Source organism: Mustela lutreola, chromosome 4 (genome assembly GCF_030435805.1).
Source record: "Mustela lutreola isolate mMusLut2 chromosome 4, mMusLut2.pri, whole genome shotgun sequence".
Classification (NCBI taxonomy): Eukaryota; Metazoa; Chordata; class Mammalia; order Carnivora; family Mustelidae; genus Mustela; species Mustela lutreola.
In genome coordinates, this window is record NC_081293.1 from 31,756,914 (window position 1) to 31,784,450 (window position 27,537).

Below are 27,537 nucleotides of genomic sequence, written 5' to 3' on the forward strand. Positions count from 1 at the left end.
TATTATAGAAGGCATGGATTGCATGGAGCACTGGGTGTGGTGCAAAAATAATGAATACTATTATGCTGAAAATAAAAAATAAATTTAAAAAAATTGGCAAGTCAGGAAACAACAGATGTTGGCAGCAATGTGGAGAAAGGGGAACCTTCTTACACTGTTGGTAGGGATGCAAACTGGTGCAGTCATTCTGGAAAACAGTATGGAGGCTCCTCAAAAACTTAAAAATAGAGCTACCCTACAGTCCAGCAATTGCACTACTAGGTATTTATCCAAAGGATACAAAAATAATGATCTGAAGGGGCACCTGCACCCCAATGTCTATAGCAGCAGTGTCCACAACAGTCAAAATATGGAAAGAGCCCTCAGGTCTATCAACAGAAGAATGAATAAAGAAGTAGTGTGTGTATAATATGGAATATTATATATATTATATATATATATATATATGCATGTACATTCTATATACATATATGGAATATTACTCAGCCATCAAAAAGAATGAAATTCTCCCATTTGCAATGATGGGGATGGGACTAGAGGGTTTTATGCTAAGAGAAATAAGTCAGTCAGAGAAAGACAAATATCATATGATTTCACTCATATGTGGAATTTAAGAAAGAAAACAGATGAACATAGGGGAATAGAAGGAAAAATAAAATACAATAAAAACAGAGAGGGAGGCAAACCACAAAAGACTCTTAATTATAGGGGACAAACTGAGGATTGCTAGGGGGGTTGGCAGGGGTGGGTAACTGGGTGATGAGCATTAAGGACAGCACCTGATGTAATGAGCACTGGGTGTTATATGCAACTGATGAATCACTAAATTCTACCCCTGAAACTAATAATATATGTTAACTAAATGGAATTTAAATAAAACAATTTTTAAATAAATAATTTTAACATTAGTTTTGGTGGTAATGGGCAGGGTTTTACCTATGTTCATGGTGATAAATAATTCAGTTACCCTGAATTTTATAGAGTTTCTTTGGATCTTCTTATCATAGGTGGTTAGAGCTACACATTTGATAATCACCAGTGGTTTCACTGGTCCTCAGCAAAGGAGAAAAATATGACAAGTGATATTTTGAGATTATATACTTTCTATTTTTTTAATTTATTTTTTTAATATTTTATTTATTTATTTGACAGACAGAGATCACAAGTAGGCAGAGAGGCAGGCAGAGAGAGAGAGGAGGAAGCAGGCTCCCCGCTGAGCAGAGAGCCCAATGCCGGGCTCAATCCCAGGACCCTGGGATCATGACCCGAGCCGAAGGCAGAGGTTTTAACCCACTGAGCCACCCAGGCGCCCCACCTGAATGGCTCAGTTGGTTAAGCATCTGATTCTTTTATTTTTTTAATTTTTAAATTTTATTTTATTTTTTATTTTTTTATATACTTTCTATTTTTGATGTTACAATATTCTTTCTTTTACAAATTAATGATTATAGAAAATGGTAGTGATTTTATTATGTCTTTACTTTATAAAAGTTAGACTTTGGAATGTGCATTTGTTTTGAGAACGTCGATTCTATTAGATAAATAAGGTGATTGTTTATAAAACATAGGAAAAACTTTTAAGAGGTTTTAACTATAGATTAGTATCTAGTAAGCAAAATATTTTTCATGGGATGTGGTAAACATAAGAAGCAAGTAGAGCACATTATGTGCTAAACATAGAGGGGGACTACTTAATATTCCTGAGATACCTGGGTTCTAAGTACCAATAATATAGGATTCATACATGAGACTAAATACAGAAGACACTCAATATTCAGGACACATGAGCATTTAATACTCATGATGCCTTAATTTGGCCACTAAATAGTGATCTCCATTTTGGCCCCACATACCCTCTACTTAAGAAACATAAATAAAATCCATGTAGTACCTGCAGAAGAGCTAGGTAAGATCTGGTTTTCACAGATGTCAACTAAAATAACAAGCCCAAAGCAGCCTACTCTCTCCTGTGTTCTACCTGCAGTACTGAGAGGGGCCAGAGGCAGACAGTAGTTGCAGGTGGTGACAGCAGGGTCACAAGTGCTCACAATAGGGAACAAGGATAAAAGGCATTTATATGATATGACACCCCAAAATATACATGGTATAGTTTTTGTGGTCATCTCAAACTTCTGAAAACTCTTTTTTTTCTTAAAGATTTTTTATTTATTTACTTGAGAGAGAGAGAGCGCGCACACACAAGCAGGCAAAGCAGCAGGCAGAGGGAGAGGGAGAAGCAGACACCCCACTGAGCAGGGAGCCCAATGCAGGGGCTCAATCGCGGGACCCTGGGATCATGACCTGAGTCGAAGACAGATGCTTAACTGACTGAGCCACCCAGGTACCCCCCAAAACTCTTAATACATTGTAATGACAGTATGACTATCCAAGTGAAGATTTCAACTTTCATTCCATTTCTGTATACAGAACATTAATAAAGTACAAAGTTTCACACATAGGACAGCATGGAAATTTACATTTAAGATAGGTTTTTTGCAAAAAGAAATTAAAATTTATGAAAAGAACTTTTGCAACTATTAAAATTGGTGCACACTATCTTACCTAGTACCTGTTGTGTTCCTGGTAGGTATATTATAAGCCCGCAGTATTCTGACAAGAATCTTAATATCCCCGTCACAGATAGTCTGTGCTGCTACTTTCTTCCTTTCTTTTCTCTGAGGCTTTAACTGTCTTCGTCGTTCAACAAGTTTACAAACTGCATGCGTCAACTGGCTAAAAAGTAAAAAAAAAAAAATGATCAGCTGCATATGCACAAGATAACTTTGTTTTAAAAGACATCAATTTTTAAAGTGAATTATTGTAAATAAGGCCATTATTCTGAACCGTATTTTCTTCTTTGATGAGGAAAGACAGAGTTGTCTTAAACCCAAGGAAAGGACCTTCCTGAGCACAGAAGAGATGCTGTGCTCACTCTCATGTTGTGAGAAAATGTGATTGTGATTGCCTCGTGCCCTTTGGGTACACAGTCCAAGAATAGACAAGGGCATGGAGACAGAATTCCACAAAGACATGATGTTCTTTCAGAACATTATTCATTTTTCAGAAATCACTCTCCTAAAAGTGATTTGATGCTCAACTGTTCTACAGGCTCTGAAACAGGAGTTAGTTATACAAGCTGCCAACACAAATCCATGGAATTATGTACAGCTTTACAGTCACACTCATTTCCCCCCCAAAACTGAAAATAAAATACAATAGATTTCACATCTAAACCAATTAAAATGTATTGGTGACACTAGGAATCTGCAGGTGGCCCCAGGGAAGGTTCCCAGAAACATGGCATCCCTACTTCTGGTCCTACCCCTATGGTTCAGAGATAAACAGTGTGGGAACTGAGTTGAGCCAAAGCCTCCCTCACCTGCTGCCTGTGGGTTATAAAGGGGGGGATTATAGGCTTAGTATGTGGAGCTACCAGCAACAGCTTTTCCAGGAATGGTTCCAAAACAGGAAAATCTTAGGGCAAAACTAATTTGGGACAAAGGTATTTCTTCTCTTTTTCTTTCCTGCCCTAAAAACTATTAATAAGGGGAGGATTGAAAAATAGTAATAAGCAACTGAAAATACATATCATATAGTTGTATCCAAAATGCAATTTTAAAAGAACCAAATATATTTTAAGTCACTATATTTCACTTTATGCCTCGTAAATGCATTCTCTGACATATAACTTAATATTAAAACAGAGAACTTAAGAGAATTTTGAAGGCATTAACTTAAAGCTTTGTATTTCATATTTTAAAAAGTAATTTTTATGATGTACCTTGCAGATACAATTTCTTCATAATCAGCCACAACATCTGATAAGTTAAATTTGCTAACTTTGACAATTCTTTTCATTATCAACCTTCTCATCTACAAAAAAAAATTTAATTTAAAGAAATAATAGTTTATATTTGAAGGTTAAGTATTTACAATGCTAATGGTACAATTTTTAAATTTAAATTATTATTATTATTTTTTTACTAACGAATAATGTATTATTTGCCACAGGGGTACAGGTCTGTGAATCGTCAGGTTTACACACTTCACAGCACTCACCATAGCACATACCCTTCCCAATGTATTGGTGCAATTTTTTAGTCCTAATTTTTGCAAGCAATGAATGTAAAGGGAGATTAGGATTTTACAAAAATAAATGCAAACATACCGATAATACTATTCTGTTATTGTTACCTTTTTCAGAAAATTGGCAGAATTAATTCTTTGTGCAATAATGGAATTGACATCTGAAATGGAGATATCCTTCTCTATCTGACTTTCATATTCCTAAACAGAGAATTAAGTTAGTTTTACCTCTTCAGTGTAACAGAGTTCAGGGTCTGATACACTGCAATAAGATGTAAAATATTAAATATTCGGTTTATGTGTAGAAGACACAGACAACACTCTGGCATGAGAGGAAAAAAAAACATATTTCTTTCAGATTCTTCCACTGAGCATTAGCTAAGAACAGCTTTTGACTATATTTCTTTGCTTCTAGGATGAGGTCCGTTCATCTTTAAAAATAGCATAATGTTGGTGCACCTGGGTGGTTCAGTCAGTAAAACATCTACCTTTGGCTCAGGTCATGATCCCAGGGTCCTGGTATCGAGCCCCACATCGAGCTCCCTACTCAGCAGGGAGTCCGCTTCTCCCTCTCCCTGCACCCTTCCCTGTGGCTTGTGCTCCCTCTCACACACACACACACTCTCTCTCTCAAATAAAGTATTTTTAAAAATGTAAAAAAATTAAAATAACATAATGTTGAGAAAAAAATTATGATTGACAAAAAATTATGAAAAAATGTGAAAATGACTGCAAAGTATTCTTTATGTGTGTATTTACCTGGAAACCACTGAAAACAAAACATATGGGAAGTCGTATAGTATCAATAGCTTTAATGTTTAACTTCTAACTTTATTTTTTTTAAGATTTTTTTAAAGTAATCTCCACACCCAATGTGGGACTTGAACTCACAACCCCAAGATCAAGAGTTGCACTCTCCACCAACTGAACCAGCCAGGTGCCCCTTAACTTCTAACTTTAAAAAGTTAATCAATAACTTTAATTTTACATCCAGTAGTTGGTATAAGATTATTTGTCAGACTGCTTCATCTATATAATTCAGAATAAATCTGCACCTGTTATATCTGCATTTGTGGGATACATCCCTAATGCACATGGAGATTGTCTTACATTATGGATAATATTAAAAAATACACAAGAGTAATGAAGTAGATACTTTAGAACTTTCAGCCACGTTACAACAAGCATTCTTTTATCTGAAAGTAATTTATTTGTTCTTCCAATTATCTGCAAGAAATCTTGAATTTAATTCGGTTGACAAGTAACAACTTTTACTTAAAGATAAATTAATATTTCCTACCACTTTACTCTTTAAAGTATTGATTTATAGGAGCTACTTGATATTATAATATCTAGATATTAACTTTTTGTTATATGTGTTGCAAATATATTGGCTTAATCTGTAGGGTTTTAACTTTCATAACAAATTAATCTTTTTAAAAATTTGTACTTTTTGAGTTTTAAGAAATACTTTCTTACCCCAAGATTAAGAAATCTATTTAAAGTTTTGCTTTTCACATGTAATCCTTTTCTTATTTTTTATTTTAAATCTAGCATAATTAATATAATTCACATGTAGTCTTCATTACACATGGTATTTATTGCTTTTATAAAGGTCTGAATTTAATTTTATTTCTTTTTTTTTAAAGATTTTATTTATTTATTTGACAGACAGAGATCACAAGTAGGCAGAGAAGAAGGCAGAGAGAGAGAGAGGAGGAAACAGGCTCCCCGCTAAGCAGAGAGCCTGACTTGGGGCTGCATCTCAGGACCCTGGGATCATGACCTGAACCGAAAGCAGAGGCCTTAACCCACTGAGCCATCCAGGTGCCCCTAATTTTTTTTCTTTCTAAAGAGATGACCAGAACCACTTAACAGATAGTCTATTCTTTTTTTTTTTTAAGATTTTTTTTTTTTAATTTAAGGACTGTATTTATTTATTTGTCAGAGAGAGATAGGGAGAGCAAGCACAAGCAGGGGGAGCAGCAGGCAGAGGGAGAAGTAGGCTCCCAGCTAAGCAGGGAGCCCCCTACAAGACTTGATCCCAGAACTCGGGGATCATGACCAGAGATAAAGGCAGACACTTAACAAAGTGAGCCACCCAGGAGTTCCTTTTCAAGGATTTTTAAAAATTTATTCATTTGAGAAAAAGTAGCAAGATCATGAGCAGTGGGGAGGTGCAGAGGGACAGGGAGAAGCAGACTCCTTGCTGAGCAGAGAACCTGACTTCAGGGCTCGGTCCCAGGACCCCGAGATCATGACCTGAATCAAAGGCAGCTGCTTAACCCACTGAGCTACCAGGTGCCCCGAAAGTCCATTCTTTTCCAACTTATATGTAATGATACTCATCAAATATAAAGTTTCTACATACGCTTAAGTCTGTTTTGAGGCCCTCTGTTCTATTTCACTGGTTTGGAATTGCATAACTACATTTACAAAATAATTGAGGAAGGACTGGCACCCTACAAAGCTGTCTCCTTACAACTTCCTATCAGTGAACATTTACTCAAATTTCTTTTTTACATCATTCAAAATGTTTTATAATTTCCTCCATTAAGTCCTTGCTCGCTAGTTGTCTCACATTCCAAATTTGATTGTTTCCTTGTCGTACCATTTAACTTGTTTCTCTATTCCTCATACTTCTTGTAAACAAATTAACCTTAAGTCTTAAGACAACTTAAGTCTTGACAAAACTTTGATTCAGATTACACATCCGTGGCAAGGAGATTTCATACATGATGTTGTATATTTCGCCCTGTATCATGTAAGGGGCAATAATGTCTGGATGTCTTTTATAAGTGTATTAGTTTTCTCTTCCTGCTATAACAAATTATTACAAATTAAGTTACTTCGACAACACAAATTGAGTATTTCACAATTCCGTAGGTGAGAAGTTCCAGTTGTGTCAGCTGGTTTCTCTGTACCGGGTTTTGCAAGGCTGATGTCAAATTGTAGGCCTGCTAGGTTCTTATCAGGAAGGTCTGGGAAGGATCTTTTTCCAAGCTCATTGACGTGAGCAGAATTCAGTGCCCTGCCGCTGTGTGACTGAGGTGTCCTTCCTTTGCCACCATCAGGTAGAGCCTGCTCTTAGCTCCAGGCACCTCTCACCAGGCTTTGCAGGTGGTCCTCTAAGTCTCAGAGTCAGCAACTTCTCATGACTAATCTGATTTCTTTTGCTGCAGCTTTTGCTCCCAGTTGGAAAAATTTCTCTACTTTTAAAGACTCACTGTAATTAGATTAGGTCCCACCCAGATAATCCAGGATAATGTCCCTATTTTAAACAATGTGACAGAACGAATTCACATGTTCCATGGATTAGGGAGTGGACATCTTTGGGGGGGGCATTATTCTGCCTACTACTATTAACAAGATTAAGCTGGATCACTGAGTCAGGATGGTGACAGCTAGGTCAGCTAGGTATCTCCATTGTAGATGTACAGTGTTCCTTTTGCAATAAAAAAGTCATTTTAAATATGGATGTTATATTCAACAAATTTACTAGTTGTGACAGTTTGCTGTAGTTTCTCTTATGTTTTCCATGTAGATAAATATATTTTCTGCAAACAAGGGCAGTTTGTCTTTTCTAATTTTCTTCTTTCTCTCTTAAAGCATTGGGTCTTATTGGGAGAGAGGATAGTGGCCATCCTTATGTTGTTCAGACTAATGGGAAAACTGATGTCTATCCACTAAGTATAATGTTTGTATAGAAATCTATGAGGAAACAGATTTCTGATCCTGAGCCATACAATTAATAGGGTATTAATTCACAGTGAGGGGCGGGGGCGGGGGTGGTGGTATAAGGAATAGGTCTTCCAAAATGCTGAAAAAACTAGAGACAGACAATTTGTTCAGGGACACCTGGGTACTGGCTCTATTTCTTTCTTTCTTTCTTTCTTTCTTTCTTTCTTTCTTTCTTTTTTAAGATTTTATTTATTTATTTGACAGAGATCACAAGTAGGCAGAGAGGCAGGCAGAGAGAGAGGAAGGGGAGCAGGCTCCCCACTGAGCATAGAGCCTGATGCGGCCTCGATCCCAGGACCTCTGTTGTAAGGTCTGAATTTAATTTTATTTCTTTCTAACTAGATGACCAGAACCACTTAACAGATAAGTCTATTCTTTTTTTTTTTTTTTTTTCATGACCTGAGTCAAAGGCAGAGGCTTTAACCTACTGAGCCACCCAGGAGCCCCTCTATTTCTTTTCTTGAAGGATAATATGGCCTTAGTGACCAAGAACCCCAGGAGTACCATGTCTGTAAACATTCCCTTAAATAGAAGTGCTTTTATCACGGCAAGTGTTAATTCTCCTGGAGTAGTTAGTAAACCTTGCCTATTGTGTACAAGGATTTTTTGTTTATTTGATTTTTTGTTGTTGTTGCTGTTGTTTCAATTTGTTTTGTTAACTCCGGCAAAACCCCACTTTGTGTGGACATGTCACAAGAAGCTTACTCCCCATTAGGATAGCGAAGTTCAGGAAAAACCAGCAACAAAATTTGTTGCAGCTCTCTCGTCCTGTGTTCTGCTCTGCTTTCTGTATGTTTCTGCATTACTGGCGAATTACATCTGAGACTCAATGTAATCATCCAGTGGGTATATAGGTGGTCCCTTCTTGTCTCTCCTCCCACCCTCTCAATTCCAGGATTTAGAAGAAGCATTCCTTTCAATGCAGTTCACATCATCAGAAAAAAACAAAAATGTTTTAACATTCTTAATCAGTTTAAAGAAGTTCTCTTCTAAGGAAACAGTCAACAAAACTAAAAGGCAACTTAAGAAATGGGAGAAAATATTTGTAAATATTTGTAAATGACATATCCAGTAAAGGGTTAGTATCTAAAATATATAAAGAGCTTACCAAACTCAACACCTCCCCCTGCAAAATCCAATGAAAAAATGGGCAGAAGACATGAACAGACATTTCTCCAAAGAAGACATACAGATGGCCAACAGACACATGAAAAGATACTCATCATCGTTTGCCATCAGGGAAATGCAAATCACAACTACAATGAGATATCAACTCACACCTGTCAGAATGGCTAACACCAACAACACAAGAAACAACAGGTGTTGGCAAGAATTTGGAGAGAGGGAACTCTCTTGCACTGTCGGTGGGAATGCAAGCTGGTGCAGCCACTGTGGAAAACAGTATGGAGGTCCCTCAAAGAGTTAAAAATAGGAATACCCTACGATCCAGCAATTGCTCTACTGGGTATTTACCCAAAGAATTAAAAAACACTAATTCAAAAGGGTACATGCACCCCTACGCATTATTTACAATAGCTAAGATATGGAAGCAGCCCAAGTACCCATCAATCAAAGAATGGATAAATATGGGGTATATGTACACAACGAAATATTATTCAGCCATAAAAAGAATGAAATCTTTCCATTTGCAACAAGATGGATGGAGCTAGAGAGTATTATGCTCAATGAAATAAGTCAGTCAGAGAAAGACAAATAGCACATGATTTCTCTCATATGTGGAATTTAAGAAACAAAACAAGCAAAGGGGAAAAAGAGAGGAGAGAGAGAGAAACCAAGAAACAGACTCTTAACTATAGAGAACAACTTGATGGTTGCCAGAGAAGGGTGTGGGGGAGAGTGGGTGAAACAGGTGATAGAGATGAACAGTGCACCACTCATGAGCACTGGGTATTGCATGGAACTGCTCAGTCACTATATGGTACATCTGAAACTAATATAACACTGCATGTTAGCAAACTGGAATTAAAATAAAAACTAAAAAAAGAAAAAATTCCCTTTTAATGCTAATATACTAAGAACTTTCATCATGAATGAGCACTGATTTTATTAAATGCCTTCTGGGCATTTATTAAGAGAAGCATATCTTTCCTTCCTTAATCCTGTTAACATGGTAAATTATATTAATAGATTCCCAAATTAAATTAGCTTTGTTACGTGAAAACAAACCCTCTTGGATTATAAAGCGTAATTATATATTTATATACAATACATTGTTTACCAATTTGCTGAAATTTTATTAGAATTTTACAACTATGCTCATAAGTAAAATGATCCAAAATGATTATTTCCTGTCCTCCTTGCTCAATTTTGGTATGAGAGTTATATCAGACTCAGAAAATGAGTAGGATTACTTTCCCTGCTTTTCTCTTCTCTGAATAGTTCAAATAAGATAAGGAAAGCCCTGGGGCACATGGGTGGCTCAGTGGGTTATAACATCTCTGCGTTCGGCTTGCGTCATGGTCTTGGGGTCCCGGGATCAAGCCCTACATCGGGCTCTCTGCTCGGTGGGGGAGCCTGTTCCTTCCCTGCACCCCCACCCCGTCTCTGCCTGCCTCTCTGCCTACTTGTGATCTCTCTCTGTCAAATAAATAAATAAAATCTTTTTTTAAAAAAAGATAAGGAAAGCTCCTAGTTTCAAGAGCAGAAACAGTTCCTCTTTTATGAGGTTATATTCCCAATTATCCTGAGCCTTGTGCTCTGCCTGTCACAGTTTATGGAACTGTAGAAGTAAACCCAATCACTGAAGAGAAGCAGCAGGAGGAAACGGAGTAACTTTCTAGCTATTTTAAGCTATCCTAAGGCCTTCCCATTCTAGTTTGCTAACTGAAGTTCCTAAGGTCTCAGAACAGGAGATTGACCATAATTAAACCTGAAGTCAAATACCAATTGGTCAGTTTGTGATTACATATATTTCTACTCACTCTTTTTTGTTAAAGTTATGAATTATCTGCAAATCCTATCATTATATGATGATAATAGTCAAATGTACTGACTGGTGGTGCTAAGATATTGTCATTGAAAAATCATTAATTTGCATTTCCCCTTTTACCTCTGAGCCACACCAAAGAGAGTCTCCAGACAATCCATTTGGTTCAGAATATGAATATCCTTGAGTTTTAAATGTAATGAGTCCTGTATAGTTTTGTTTGTGTATCCTCTAAGTCAAGGTATACAAGCTAAAGGATGGCTGTGTGGCAATAACAAAAACAAACACACACTATTTTTTAAAACGACTTTTATTTAATATTAAGTAGCTTATTGCAATTAACTTTCAGTACAGAATAAAATGAAGACAAATATCAAAGAGTTTATCCATGTTTTTCTTATAGATAATAACAAAATTTAGTCTATTATAACCTATTTTTAAAATAGGTTTTTAATCTAAACTTATTTGTTAAAAAAAGAAAAAATTAAGATAGATTTAAAGCAACAAAAATATTAATTTATCATACAATAAACAATATTCAAATAGAAATCACATACCTGGAAGACTAAATCTGGAATATCCTTGTCGTAAAGGGGTATTTGCTGCAAAAGGAAAATGTCTAGCTGACCGGCATTTCTAAGTTGCAATAGCTGGAAACGTTTACTCTTTTTCATTTCTTCTTCAGAAACAAAGTTAAATTCATCTTGCAACTGTTCCAGACGAAAATATTTTGGAATGTCCTGTCCTTTATGTTTCATGTACTATAAAACATAAATAATAGAGTTTTCACTTAAAATATTAATTTTTAAAATTTGAGAATCATTTCAAAACACTTTTTTCCCTTCAACTGCTAGATGTTAGAGTTGTCGTATATGAAGGAAATGGAGCAATGACTCTATACATAGATAGAATCTGGGGAAAAAAAAGAAAAAATAAAATCCAACCTCCATGGCTTGCCAATCTTTTCCTGGTCATGACAGATATGAAAAATGAGAATATTTATATTGCACACTGGGTTAAAAGATGAGACCTATTCATATCTCTTTGCCATAAATGCTGAGAAAGGATCAATATTTCTGTATACCTGTAATCAACAGAGAACCTTAGCTGGGAAGCTTAACTGCAATAATCTATGCATTGCTTTACTCAATAAATGCAAATGTGCAGACATGGTCCATGCAGGGAAGAGTGCTAGCTAGCTATCAAAGATTTATTCACCATAGTTCTATAAGGAAAGATAAAACACAGAATGAAAAACTATAGTAAAAGGCAGAATGATATCAGAGTCAGAGAATTTATAAAGAGAAAGAAAAAGTTAATAGGAGGAAATGGAAAGAAGGGCCCACATCTAATTGAGGTTATCAGTGGAACCTTCATCAGACTTGCATGGTAGGTAAGATAGCCACCCAGGGTGCCCTTCTAGGCAGAGGGAATGACATGAATGAACACATGAAGAATGCATGTTTGAGGCATACAGAGCCATTTAGGTGGTTATAAGAAAGAATAGAAGCAATGAACTGTCTTTGAGGGTAGGAATGTGTCTATAGATCATCTTTATAGCGCTGGCATCTAGAATACCATGGGTACTCAGTAGTTGTACAAGAGATGCTTGCCTGAAGGTTAGCCTATAGGATGTACTGCAGGCTGCAAAGCAATGGCAGAGTACCAACCATCAGGCCTAAGTAGCAATTATTTCAGTTGTTGAATTTCTAATTGTCTTTACAATACTATAAAACTGGTTGAAAATCGTATCTGTCCTCAGAGTTATCTTTATATGCCTCCTGGTGCCTAGAAAAATATACAGCAAACTACGAAGTATAAGGGGGTAGAGCTTAGGAAATGGAATATACAGTCCTGATACTTGCCATAACTTACCATAATAAATTCCATTAGATCAGAATATTCTGGATTATTTGGATCAATTTTTACTTCATTTGCCCACTCAAAAAGCTTCTGTGCATTAATGAGCCATGGAATTCCAGGAACCCCTCTTGCATCTACATTCCTTAACACACTAACATAGAGAAAAATTTCTTTGAATATAAGCAAAATTACAAATACGTGAAGTATGAGTATTCTTCTTTTAATTCCCATTTCTGTCCTTATATTTGAACTGTTTTGATATCTTTGTCACAAGAGATCTCTAGGGCCTGAGATATGATTTCTTATACCATCATGTAAGAAATATTCCTTTTCATAGGAAGAGTGCTAGCCCAGGTCACAAAGGCTGAGGCAAAGCTTACATGTTAATTAATAGACTAGGGAGAGAAACTTATCCAGTTACAGCCTTAAAATTAAAAAGTTGTGATTGGATTTCAATGTACTCCCATGATTTCTTCCTCAGGGAGAGTAATAAAGACCTTAGCACATCTCCTGCCTATGCTACTATAATTCCTCCAGTCGTCCGCATAGGTGTTCAGCTGTGGGCTATGCCAAAATCTCTTTGTCCCCTGTACTCCCTTCTCCACAACCAAATGCCAAGCAAGTAACACAATTAAGTAGCATTAAGTATACTCACAGTGTTGGACAACTACCGTCACTACCTATTTCCAGAATTTTTCTCATTCCAAAAAGAAATTGTTAAACAACAACTCCCCATTCCTCTCTACTCCCAACTACTGGCTTTCTGTCTCTATGAATTAAGAAAAAAAAAAGCATTGGAAGGTGAACCATGAGAGAATACGGACTCTGAAAAACAATCTGAGGGGTTTGAAGTGGCAGGGAGTGGGAGGTTGGGGGAACCAGGTGATGGGTATTAGAGAGGGCACAGATTGCATGGAGCACTGGGTGTGGTGCAAAAATAATGAATACTGTTATGCTAAAAAAAGGTAAGGTTATTAGGGAGGAAAGACAGATTGTCTACAAAACATCAACATGGCGACTTTTAAATAAGAATGATAAATCCCAAGGGGAGGAGTCAAGATGGCGGAGAAGTAGCAAGCTGAGACTGCTTCAGCTAGCCGGAGATCAGCTAGATAGCTTATCTAAAGATTGCAAACACCTGAAAATCCATCGGCAGATCGAAGAGAAGAAGAACAGCAATTCTGGAAACAGAAAAACAACCACTTTCTGAAAGGTAGGACCGGCGGAGAAGTGAATCCAAAGCGACGGGAAGATAGACCCCGGGGGGAGGGGCCGGCTCCCGGCAAGCGGCGGAGCAACCGCGCACAAAATCAGGACTTTTAAAAGTCTGTTCCGCGGAGGGACATCGCTCCAGAGGCTAAACCGGAGCGAAGCCCACGCGGGGTCAGCGTGGCCTCAGGTCCCGCAGGGTCACAGAAGGATCGGGGGTGTCTGAGTGTCGCAGAGCTTGCGGGTATTGGAACGGGAAAGCCGGCTACAGAGACAGAGCCGACAGTAAGCTCGCAGCTCCGTGTTACCTTGAACCGGTCGCAGGCTCGGTGAGCTCGGAGCGCGGCCGGAGGTCAGGCAGACGGGAGTAACTGGGCGCTGTTCTCTGAGGGCGCACTGAGGAGTGGGGCCCTGGGCTCTCGGCTCCTCCGGGCCGGAGACCAGGAGGCCGCCATTTGTATTCCCGTCCTCTGGAACTCTACGGAAAGCGCTCAGGGAACAAAAGCTCCTGAAAGCAAACCCGAGCGGATTACTCACCCCGGCCCCGGGTAAGGGCGGTGTAATTCCGCCTGGGGCAAAGACACTTGAAAATCACTACAACAGGCCCCTCCCCCAGAAGATCAACAAGAAATCCAGCCGAGACCAAGCTCACCTACCAAGGAGTGCGGTTTCAATACCAAGGAGAGCAGCAGAATTCCAGAGGAGGAGAAAGCCAAGCACGGAACTCATGGCTTTTTTCCTGTGATTTTTTTTAGTCTTGCAGTTAATTTAATTTTTTCTTTTTCATTTTTTTTTTTTTTCTCGCCTTCGGGTAAAATTTTTTTTTTTTTTAACTGTTACCTTTTTCTTTTTTAACGATTTTTTACTAGTTTATCTAATATATATATATATTTTTTTACATTTTTCTTAGGTGTTTTCTTTTTTAAAAAAAAATTCTTTTCTTTTTTTTTTTTTTTTTCTTTTTTCTTTCTTCCTTTTTGAACCTCTTTTTATCCCCTTTCTCCCCACTCACGATTTTGGATCTCTTCTAATTTGGCTAAAGCATATTTTCCTGGGGTTGTTGCCACCCTTTTAGTATTTTACTTGCCCCTTCATTTACTCTTATCTGGACAAAATGACAAGACGTAAAAATTCACCACAAAAAAAAGAACAAGAGGCAGTACCGAAGGCTAGGGACCTAATCAATACAGACATCGGTAATATGTCAGATCTAGAGTTCAGAATGACAATTCTCAAGGTTCTAGCCGGGCTCGAAAAAGGCATGGAAGATATTAGAGAAACCCTCTCGAGAGATATAAAAGCCCTTTCTGGAGAAATAAAAGAACTAAAATCTAACCAAGTTGAAATCAAAAAAGCTATTAATGAGGTGCAATCAAAAATGGAGGCTCTCACTGCTAGGATAAATGAGGCAGAAGAAAGAATTAGTGATATAGAAGACCAAATGACAGAGAATAAAGAAGCTGATCAAAAGAGGGACAAACAGCTACTGGACCACGAGGGGAGAATTCGAGAAATAAGTGACACCATAAGACGAAACAACATTAGAATAATTGGGATTCCAGAAGAAGAAGAAAGTGAGAGGGGAGCAGAAGGTATACTGGAGAGAATTATTGGGGAGAATTTCCCCAATATGGCAAAGGGAACAAGCATCAAAATTCAGGAGGTTCAGAGAATGCCCCTCAAAATAAATAAGAATAGGCCCACACCCCGTCACATAATAGTAAAATTTACAAGTCTCAATGACAAAGAGAAAATCCTGAAAGCAGCCCGGGAAAAGAAGTCTGTAACATACAATGGTAAAAATATTAGATTGGCAGCTGACTTATCCACAGAGACCTGGCAGGCCAGAAAGAGCTGGCATGATATTTTCAGAGCACTAAACGAGAAAAACATGCAGCCAAGAATACTATATCCAGCTAGGCTATCATTGAAAATAGAAGGAGAGATTAAAAGCTTCCAGGACAAACAACAACTGAAAGAATTTGCAAATACCAAACCAGCTCTACAGGAAATATTGAAAGGGGTCCTCTAAGCAAAGAGAGAGCCTACAAGTGGTAGATCAGAAAGGAACAGAGACCATATACAGTAACAGTCACCTTACAGGCAATACAATGGCACTAAATTCATATCTCTCAATAGTTACCCTGAATGTGAATGGGCTAAATGCCCCTGTCAAAAGACACAGGGTATCAGAATGGATAAAAAAACAAAACCCATCTATATGTTGCCTCCAAGAAACACATTTTAAGCCCGAAGACACCTCCAGATTTAAAGTGAGGGGGTGGAAAAGAATTTACCATGCTAATGGACATCAGAAGAAAGCAGGAGTGGCAATCCTTATATCAGATCAATTAGATTTTAAGCCAAAGACTGTAATAAGAGATGAGGAAGGACACTATATCATACTCAAAGGGTCTGTCCAACAAGAAGATTTAACAATTTTAAATATCTATGCCCCCAACGTGGGAGCAGCCAACTATATAAACCAATTAATAACAAAATCAAAGAAACACATAAACAACAATACAATAATAGTAGGGGACTTTAATATTCCCCTCACTGAAATGGACAGGTCATCCAAGCAAAAGATCAGCAAGGAAATAAAGGCCTTAAATGACACACTGGACCAGATGGACATCACAGATATATTCAGAATATTTCATCCCAAAGCAACAGAATACACATTCTTCTCTAGTGCACATGGTACATTCTCCAGAATAGATCACATCCTCGGTCCTAAATCAGGACTCAACCGGTATCAAAAGATTGGGATCATTCCCTGCATATTTTCAGACCACAATGCTCTAAAGCTAGAACTCAACCACAAAAGGAAGTTTGGAAAGAACCCAAATACATGGAGACTAAACAGTATCCTTCTAAAGAATGAATGGGTCAACCGGGAAATTAAAGAAGAATTGAAAAAAATCATGGAAACAAATGATAATGAAAATACAACGGTTCAAAATCTGTGGGACACAACAAAGGCAGTCCTGAGAGGAAAATATATAGCGGTACAAGCCTTTCTCAAGAAACAAGAAAGGTCTCAGGTACACAACCTAACCCTACACCTAAAGGAGCTGGAGAAGGAACAAGAAAGAAACCCTAAGCCCAGCAGGAGAAGAGAAATCATAAAGATCAGAGCAGAAATCAATGAAATAGAAACCAAAAAAACAATAGAACAAATCAACGAAACTAGGAGCTGGTTCTTTGAAAGAATTAATAAAATTGATAAACCCCTGGCCCGACTTATCAAAAAGAAAAGAGAAAGGACCCAAATAAATAAAATCATGAATGAAAGAGGAGAGATCACAACTAACACCAAGGAAATACAAACTATTATAAGAACATACTATGAGCAACTCTACGGCAATAAATTTGACAATCTGGAAGAAATGGATGCATTCCTAGAAACATATAAACTACCACAACTGAACCATGAAGAAATAGAAAGCCTGAACAGACCCATAACCAGTAAGGAGATTGAAACAGTCATTAAAAATCTCCAAACAAACAAAAGCCCAGGGCCAGACGGCTTCCCGGGGGAATTCTACCAAACATTTAAAGAAGAACTAATTCCTATTCTCCTGAAACTGTTCCAAAAAATAGAAATGGAAGGAAAACTTCCAAACTCATTTTATGAGGCCAGCATCACCTTGATCCCAAAACCAGACAAGGATCCCACCAAAAAAGAGAGCTATAGACCGATATCCTTGATGAACACAGATGCGAAAATACTCAACAAAATACTAGCCAATCGGATTCAACAGTACATTAAAAAGATTATTCACCACGACCAAGTGGGATTTATTCCAGGGCTGCAAGGTTGGTTCAACATCCGCAAATCAGTCAATGTGATACAACACATCAATAAAAGTAAGAACAAGAACCATATGATACTCTCAATAGATGCTGAAAAAGCATTTGACAAAGTACAACATCCCTTCCTGATCAAAACTCTTCAAAGTGTAGGGATAGAGGGCACATACCTCAATATCATCAAAGCCATCTATGAAAAACCCACCGCAAATATCATTCTCAATGGAGAAAAACTGAAAGCTTTTCCGCTAAGGTCAGGAACACGGCAGGGATGTCCATTATCACCACTGCTATTCAACATCGTACTAGAGGTCCTAGCCTCAGCAATCAGACAACAAAAGGAAATTAAAGGCATCCAAATCGGCAAAGAAGAAGTCAAATTATCACTCTTCGCAGATGATATGATACTATATGTGGAAAACCCAAAAGACTCCACTCCAAAACTGCTAGAACTTATACAGGAATTCAGTAAAGTGTCAGGATATAAAATCAATGCACAGAAATCAGTTGCATTTCTCTACACCAACAGCAAGACAGAAGAAAGAGATATTAAGGAGTCAATCCCATTTACAATTGCATCCAAAACCATAAGATACCTAGGAATAAACCTAACCAAAGAGACACAGAATCTATACTCAGAAAACTATAAAGTACTCATGAAAGAAATTGAGGAAGACACAAAGAAATGGAAAAATGTTCCATGCTCCTGGATTGGAAGAATAAATATTGTGAAAATGTCTATGCTACCTAAAGCAATCTACACATTTAATGCAATTCCTATCAAAGTACCATCCATCTTTTTCAAAGAAATGGAACAAATAATTCTAAAATTTATATGGAACCAGAAAAGACCTCGAATAGCCAAAGGGATATTGAAAAAGAAAGCCAACGTTGGTGGCATCACAATTCCGGACTTCAAGCTCTATTACAAAGCTGTCATCATCAAGACAGCATGGTACTGGCACAAAAACAGACACATAGATCAATGGAACAGAATAGAGAGCCCAGAAATAGACTCTCAACTCTATGGTCAACTAATCTTCGACAAAGCAGGAAAGAATGTCCAATGGAAAAAAGACAGCCTTTTCAATAAATGGTGCTGGGAAAATTGGACAGCCACATGCAGAAAAATGAAATTGGACCATTTCCTTACACCACACACAAAAATAGACTCAAAATGGATGAAGGACCTCAATGTACGAAAGGAATCCATCAAAATCCTTGAGGAGAACACGGGCAGCAACCTCTTCGACCTCTGCCGCAGCAACATCTTCCTAGGAACAACGCAAAAGGCAAGGGAAGCAAGGGAAAAAATGAACTACTGGGATTTCATCAAGATCAAAAGCTTTTGCACAGCAAAGGAAACAGTTAACAAAATCAAAAGACAACTGACAGAATGGGAGAAGATATTTGCAAACGACATATCAGATAAAGGACTAGTGTCCAGAATCTATAAAGAACTTAGCAAACTCAACACCCAAAGAACAAATAATCCAATCAAGAAATGGGCAGAAGACATGAACAGACATTTCTGCAAAGAAGACATCCAGATGGCCAACAGACACATGAAAAAGTGCTCCATATCACTTGGCATCAGGGAAATACAAATCAAAACCACAATGAGATATCACCTCACACCAGTCAGAATGGCTAAAATCAACAAGTCAGGAAATGACAGATGCTGGCGAGGATGCGGAGAAAGGGGAACCCTCCTACACTGTTGGTGGGAATGCAAGCTGGTGCAGCCACTCTGGAAAACAGCATGGAGGTTCCTCAAAATGTTGAAAATAGAACTGCCCTATGACCCAGCAATTGCACTATTGGGTATTTACCCTAAAGATACAAATGTAGTGATCCAAAGGGACACATGCACCCGAATGTTTATAGCAGCAATGTCCACAATAGCCAAACTATGGAAAGAACCTAGATGTCCATCAACAGATGAATGGATCAAGAAGATGTGGTATATATACACAATGGAATACTATGCAGCCATCAAAAGAAATGAAATCTTGCCATTTGCAACAACATGGATGGAACTAGAGCGTATCATGCTTAGCGAAATAAGTCAAGCAGAGAAAGACAACTATCATATGATCTCCCTGATATGAGGAAGTGGTGATGCAACATGGAGGCTTAAGTGCGTAGAAGAATAAATGAAACAAGATGGGATTGGGAGGGAGACAAACCATAAGTGACTCTTAATCTCACAAAACAAACTGAGGGTTGCCGGGGGGAGGGGGTTGGGGAGAAGGGGGTGGGATTATGGACATTGGGGAGGGTATGTGATTTGGTGAGTGCTGTGAAGTGTGTAAACCTGGTGATTCACAGACCTGGGGATAAAAATATATGTATATAAAAAATATATGTTTATAAAAAATAAAAAATAAAAAATAAAAAAAAAAAAAAAAAAAAAAAAAAGAATGATAAATCCCAGAAGATTATGCAATCATAGCTTCAAAGTGTCAAGAAGGAGAAAATAAGTATCAACCTCAGATTTTATACCCAAACTATTATTCAAGAATGAGGACAAAATAAAGATATTTTCAGGTACACAAAAACTAAACAAATTTGTTAGCCACAGAAACTAACTGAAAGATTAGTAAAGGTGCAGATTTTCATCAAGAAAAGTACATGTAGAATGAAGGTGTGGAAGATAAAGAGGTACAAATACAAAAAGTCAATTAACCATGTCAGAAAATTTCATTAACTAGAGGGCATAAGAAAAACTTCTATATTTTAAAAATGTGTTAAGTGAAAACTCTGGACTATAATCACTGAGATTTGAGAAGTGTGCTCAATGTGATATTAAAGTATTCCAAGATCTTTTGGTTTACTGCTTCATTTCCAGCTCATTGATGAATGAATAAGTGAATGAGTAAATCAGAAAGTACATGAATACTTTCATTCAGATCTCCCTGTTCCAAAGGAGAACTCCATGCTCTGACACCCACAAGTCAGCCTTGCCTTTCGGAGCACCCATCCCAGGTTCCTGGAACCTCTGCTCAGCACCAGTCCTTGAGTGCCCACAACTGTAGAGCAGAGTTCTGGAACCAACCACTTTGATCACAGATGTCCCAACTGTAAAGTTTTACTTCAAGTTAACTTCTTCTTCTACTTCTTTTCAAGGTTTTATTTATTTGACAGAAAGGGAAAGAGCACAAGCAGGGGGGACAGCAGACAGAGGGAGAGGGAGAAGCAGGCTCCCTGCCGAGCAGAGAGCCTGATGCGAGACTCCATCCCAGTGATGAGGGACCAGAAGGCTGGCTGAGGACAAAGCAAAGGCTGAAACCCTGAAACCTTCCTCCACTCCCACTCCTGGGTGGGACATAGGTGACATTCTTTAGGAATCTCCCAACTATCTTAATAAGTTGCTAAGAAGGGGAAAATGACAGTGCCAATGGCAAGGCCTCTGGTATCAGGTATCTTGTAGGTCCACTTTAGCATATGAAAGTTCTATTGAAATTTCCCTTTTTCCTTATCTCCCCCAACCCCATCATAAAGAACCTGCCACCCGCTCACAATCCTGGGGCAGCAGCTCTTTCTGCCCATAGGTCCTGTCCTGTGCTTTAATAAATCACCATTTTGCACCAAAGATGTCTCAAGAATTCTTTCTTGGTCATGGGCTCTGGACTTCACACTAAACCTCACCTACATCACCAGGACCCTGGGATCATGACCCCAGCCGAAGGCAGATACTCAACCCACTGAGCCAACCAGGCATCCCCAAGCTAACTTCTTCTTCTTCTTTTTTTTTAAATTTTTTTATTTTTTATAAACATATATTTTTATCCCCAGGGGTACAGGTCTGTGAATCGCCAGGTTTACACACTTCACAGCACTCACCAAAGCACATACCCTCCCCAATGTCCATAACCCCACCCCCATTCTCCCAACCCCTCCCCCCCCCCCTGCCCTCAGCAACCCTCAGTTTATTTTGTGAGATTAAGAGTCACTTATGGTTTGTCTCCCTCCCAATCCCATCTTGTTTCATTGATTCTTCTCCTACCCACTTAAGCCCCCATGTTCCAAGCTAACTTCTTTAGAGAGTGCTCTGGACTTTGAAACCTCTTGCGATTCACTGCCTCTTGAAATCTATCATTTGTTCCAATCTTTAACGGAACTGCTTTTCATCTTTTGTAAACCTGAGTTCCCAAGTAAGTGGAACTGCTAGCTGCAGCATCATGGAAGCCATGAAAGAAAAGACTTCAAGAAGCAAAATGATGAGGACAGGCCAGTGACTATGGCCAGAAGGTCACTGGTAGTGTTCAGGAATAAATGGGTTGAGTTAGGGAAGGAATGTGTGAATGAAAAATGGAGGCCTTGTACACAGATCAGTAGACTACACAAATGAGGACTCAGACAGAAAAAACAGCCAAGACGGGTTTTCAGGGGTTAATCAAATGCTTGGGTTTTTCTTTGTTTTTTTTAAAACAAAGAAGGCTTCTTGAATATAAATCTTGAATATCTTAGGGAAATGGAAGTTAAAGATAACATAAGAAAAGGATATAAATATGTCCTCAGGATCCTAAAGGAGACAAAGGAAAATTTCAAATTACCTATATACAAGTTAGCTTTAGAGTAAGAAGAATAAATATTTGACTCCAAAAAGTAACAAAAAAAAAAAAAAAAAAAAAAAAAGAATAGTATAAGGAGGCAAAGATTGGGAATAGCCCCAGTGGGGATGATGCTAGGGAAAAACGAAGAAATACAAGCATATATTGGTTCAGAGTATTAAAATCTTATTCACTAACTCCAAAACGGATTTCCTTTATTAACTGTCCACTTTTCTCTAAAATGCTATTATTCAGGTCTCTAAGAAGATGACTTTGTTTCCTTAGCAAAACAAGGACATCATCAAAATTATGTTCCTGTCTACACAGCAATTTCCATTTCCTTCTCTGATTTGAAGAGGTTTCCTCTTCTCTAGAGCCAAGCTATCACTTATACTCTGGTTCAATATCTTCTTGACTCTGAAGGATCACATACTCTTTCTAATATATTCTGGCTCTTTTTCTATGGATTTCATCATTTATTCTAAGAAGATAAAAACTGTCCCAATTTTCAAGAAACTTATACTTTGATTCTATTGTCTGTCTTATTTTAAAGCCTCTTCTCAAAACTTAAACTTCAGTTTTAAAAATAAAAAAGGAGTAGGGAGAGGGTAGTGGTGTGATGGACATTGGAGGAGGGGTATGTGCTATGGTGAGTCCTGTTGTTGGATCCATGGTCAAAGGAACAAGACTGATACAAAGCGAAGGTCAAGCAAAGCTTTATTTTGCACCAAGCATTAAGAATCAAACTGTCTGGTCGGGATTGCCTCTTACAGAGAGGGCGACCCCTCCCTGCCTTGCTGACTAACTTTTATAGAGCAGAGGCCATGTGGTTGAGCCTGGCCACACACAGGTGGCCAAGGAGATTGTAACACACAGAGAAAGCGGCACAATCATGCTAGGTCACACAGGTGGCCAATTGAATTACAATTCACCCCATAGTAGCTATTTGAACTAGCCTATCACCTTGGTCAGGATTGGCGCCCAAAAGGCGGGGCCCACACTCCTTGGTAGCTAGGGAGACAGTATGCACACTTTAATGATTGGATGTCTCCATCTGGCCCAACTCATCCCTGCATTCCGGCTCTTTACCTCCACCTGACCTGACCTGCCCTTGTATTTGGGCTTTGTTATCAGGGACTGGTCGGCCATATTCTACTGGTTTCCCAGACTTGCATTTAAGTAAGTTCCCCTGGGCAGGGTCAGTTTAAGTTTTACTGCATAAACAAAAAAATCACTGTTTAACCAGGCAATTCACAGACCTGTGAATTAACCTGGGGCTAATAATACATTATATGTTTGTTAAAAATTTAAAAATTGTTAAAAAAATAAAAATTTAATTAAAATTAAAAAGGAAAATAATGCACATCCATGACCTCAGCCTTCTCAACAAAAGTTGCTGAGTGCTACTGACACTGTTTGTTTTTCTCTAAAACTATTCCCAAGAAAATCATTTATGAACTCTTACTATGACTCTGGACATATGCCACTGACTTTATACATAGTGTTCTCACTGTTATTTATAAAACAGTCTCTAATTTCAGTTGTGATTTCCTGTTTAATCCAAGTTATTTATAGCAAGGTTTTAAACTTAAAAAATTAGGGCACCTGGGTGGCTCAGTGGGCTAAAGCCTCTGCCTTTGGTTCAGGTCATGATCTTAGGGTCCTGGGATCGAGCCCCACATTGGGCTCTCTGCTCAGCAAGGAGCCTGCTTCCCCCTCTCTCTCTGCCTGCTTCTCTATCTACTTGTGATCTCTGTCAAATAAATAAATAAAATCTTCTAAAATAAAAATTAAAAAAATCATTTTAAAAATACTTTTTTTAAGAGCAGTCAGATTCAGAGCAAGACTGATCAGAAAGTGCACAGTTTCCGTATGTCCCCTCCCCACCAAAACATGCAATCTCCTCTACTATCAATATCTTGTACCAGAATTATAATTTATTACATTTATTGCAATAAAAGAGTTGCATTTGTTACAATCAATGACTGACACATCATTTTATCACTCAAGGTCCATAGTTTACATTAGGCTTTACTCTCGGTGATGTACACTCTATGCATTTTGACAAAATGTGATGACATTTATCTACAATTATAATATCATACAGACAGGAGTTTCACTGCCCTAAAAATCATGTGTGCCCTGCCTATCCATCCTTGTTTCTTCCTAATGTCTGGCAACTACTGATGTTTTACTGTTCCCATAGTTCTGACTTTTCCATAATGTCATATAGTTGGTTATAACAATGTTTTAAAAAATATATATGTGTTTAGATCGGGAGGAGGAAACATCTTTCTGTTATCATCCTTTTGAAATGAGGGAATCTACTTGGCTTTTTATATTTAGTTTTATTCAAACACAGCAATATATAGCAATATATAAAGCAACATTACCTTTTTATAGATTTTTTATTGTAGTTAATTCTAGTAATCCTACTTGCGGTATGATCTAGATATTAATCCCAATTTCTCTAAGAAGTCCTAGGGCATAGAATAAGATTTCTAGGATTTTTTTTCTAGCAAATTGATAATGCATAAATGGTTCTTTTATAATCCAGAAGGGCTGGGATATACCAAGGATCCAGAGATAAAATCCTTGGGGGTCTTGGCCTCTGCCTGCAAGAGCTATGGAACAGCCTCTCCCATCATCCATATAACTATAAATCTAAGCATTAAAGAGATACATTCACTTACATATGAATCCAAACAAAAATAAATAGTCCAAATAAACTAGACTACTCTTGCCACTGCTAGAATTTTCTCTTTTACAGACACAGGTTTCTGTGTGATGCTTTGTTGAGGAATGGCATTATTTGTCAAGCATAAAAGTTTATTACCTGCAGTAAGCAGATCTTAATGACTGTGACATGGGTGTCAGAGGAATACCATTTTCGTCTAAAGCCCACGATAGAGAGTAGCTCAGTTTTCCTGATGTCAAAAGACAAATTTCTTCAGTTTCATTTCCCTCAAGAAGAAAAGGCACGTCTGTTTATAAAAAGTATTAAAACATGAATTTTTATTAAAGCATAGAGTGTGACACATTGTAGATTCCCCCCCCCCCTCCAATTTACTTGTGGAACCCCAGGCTTTTCTATGGTGACATCTGGCTCTAATCTTAGAACCCTCCCTCATTTTCCATCAAAGGTACCTCAAGGCAGACTACTTCAAACAGACTACAAAACAGAGAGGAAAATATTGATCTGAAGACCTAGGGATGAGCCCCTCTATTACCCTCTTCTTACTACTAGAAGCATCGTTAACCATTCTTTCTGGAAGTGGCTTCCAGCAGGAAAGGACAGCTGGCCACAGAACTGGAGGCCAGCTACTACTCTGTCCCCTTTCCCTACAGTCCTGAGTCTTCCCACCCTCTACCCAGAGGGCCTAACAATACTCCTTGAAACTTCTTCTGAGTTCCCGGTGCTCTCTAAATTTTTTGCCCTAAGTCTTTTCTTCTGGGTTCCCACAACCCTATTTTCTCACTTCAGCTGGACTCTAAGCAAACTACATTCCTTTCTTATTGCTGTCCTTCCCCGGCTTTTTTGCCTACTTATTTCCTTCTCTCTCCTCATTGCTCACTTTTTCATTCTTCCCTTCCACTTGTTCATACACAAGAAGCTGTCAAACTCCTAGCTAGGAAGGTGAAAGAAGGCATCGGGGGGGAGTGAGAGGAATGGTGGTGTTCTCACAGACATGCTGACTTGTATTTCATTGCATGAGGAGTGAAATCAATCGAGAAACAAGTGAACAGAAATATCCCTTCATCCTTCTCTCCTTTTCTCTTTTTCTCTCACTCCATCTCTACCTTCCTTCTCTATTCAGCTCAAGGATGCATCAATAGGTCCCAGAGGATCTTTAGGCTTTGCTGAAGGAGAGGCAGAAGCCGAGCAGTCTCTCCACTCAGGAGCAGAGCTCCTGTTCCAGAGAGTGTATTGCTCTTGTCTCAGGCGATTTAGGAAAAGCACAGGTGCCAATTCTAAATTCCAGATTTTTCAAAGATCTGATTCAAGACAGTTTTTAAAATTTTAATTTAACATCTGAAAGGAGAATTTAATACACTTTAATGCTAATAGTGTAAACAGAGCACTCTGGACTCACATAAATGACCCAGAGTTAGGTAGGATATAGAACTCATGAAGAGAATGAAGGTGTGAGGGCGACATGTTAAATAAACTTACTGCTTCCTACTTCTCCACACGCAGGTATGACCAGCTCATCAGAGCTAAATTCTACATATTCCAAAACAGTTTTACTTTTCAACTCTGTGTTGTTAGGTAAAGGTAAATATAGTTTTGCCAGTAAACTTGTTCTTTTACTTATCTCATAAACCTAAATATAAAAGAAACAACTGATGGCTCATTGAAAGTATAAAATGGGGGGTGGGGAGATAAAATGAGAACCCTCAACACATTTTTATTCTTTTTAAAAAAATACTAGCATATAAAATAGGTATTTCTCTAGAGCATTTCATCCATATGATTATGAGAAAGGAAATAATCATTTAAATCCTTAAAAATAATGCCTTTTACTTGTTTCAGAGAAAATGAGTTGAATTAAAGGATTACAAAGAGAGGGCTGAGCATAGAGGTACATATAACATAATACTCAAAAAACTTACTTTTGCATAGCACTTTTAAAGTTCTTTATAAAGCCTGATAGAAATGATTAGGAAATAGGCATTACTTTTCCAATTTTATAAATGCAGCAATTGAGTCTCTCTATGAAACTACATTAGTTTTTATTATAAATGGTAGAGATCCAGGTTGAATTGCTTAGGAAAAGGGAGATTCACTGGTTCATAGAATCAGAGGACAAGTTAAACAAACTGTGGGAGGTAGGGGAGGGAGAAAGAGTCGCAGAAGGAGGAGAAAGGGAGGGGTTGAATAGACAGCTCCATAGATGTCCACTGGGTACTAGACCCAGGTCTTCTGATTCTGTATGCTGTCTTTTCTACTACCAGTCCATCACTGCCATAACTATAAACCTAATTTTTAAAAAGATTTTATTTGTTTATTTGAGAGAGAGCACAAGAGGGGAGACGATCAGAGGGAGAAGCAGACTCCCCGGGGAGCTGGGGGCCTGATGCAGGACCTGAGCCAAAGGCAGTGGCTTAACCAACTGAGCCACCCTGATGCCCAAACATAATTTTTTTTTTAAACAAAAATCTTATTTTGACCTATACTGTGCTGCCAATATTTGGGAAAATAGTGACGTGCTCAAAGAAGAAAATCAAGGAGGAAAAAAAATGCTTCCTGAAAGGTAAGAATGTGTCAATCAAAAGGATGGTTAATTAGCCAAAAAATCAGAGTAAAAGGAAAGTCAA

General features: G+C 38.1%; 1 protein-coding gene across 1 annotated transcript in view; it reads right to left on the bottom strand.

Annotated features, from left to right (window-relative positions):
- The window catches only part of CC2D2B (coiled-coil and C2 domain containing 2B), a 118,455-nt gene that overhangs the window by 50,391 nt on the left and 40,527 nt on the right, over positions 1–27,537 (bottom strand). The window contains exons 16-22 of the mRNA XM_059169342.1: positions 26,393–26,543; positions 25,055–25,202; positions 12,650–12,788; positions 11,332–11,535; positions 4,195–4,287; positions 3,782–3,873; positions 2,563–2,733 (exon numbers count right to left, since the gene is read on the bottom strand). Coding sequence (XP_059025325.1) covers positions 2,563–2,733; positions 3,782–3,873; positions 4,195–4,287; positions 11,332–11,535; positions 12,650–12,788; positions 25,055–25,202; positions 26,393–26,543 — 998 coding nt within the window. The remainder of the gene's footprint in view (positions 1–2,562; positions 2,734–3,781; positions 3,874–4,194; positions 4,288–11,331; positions 11,536–12,649; positions 12,789–25,054; positions 25,203–26,392; positions 26,544–27,537) is intronic.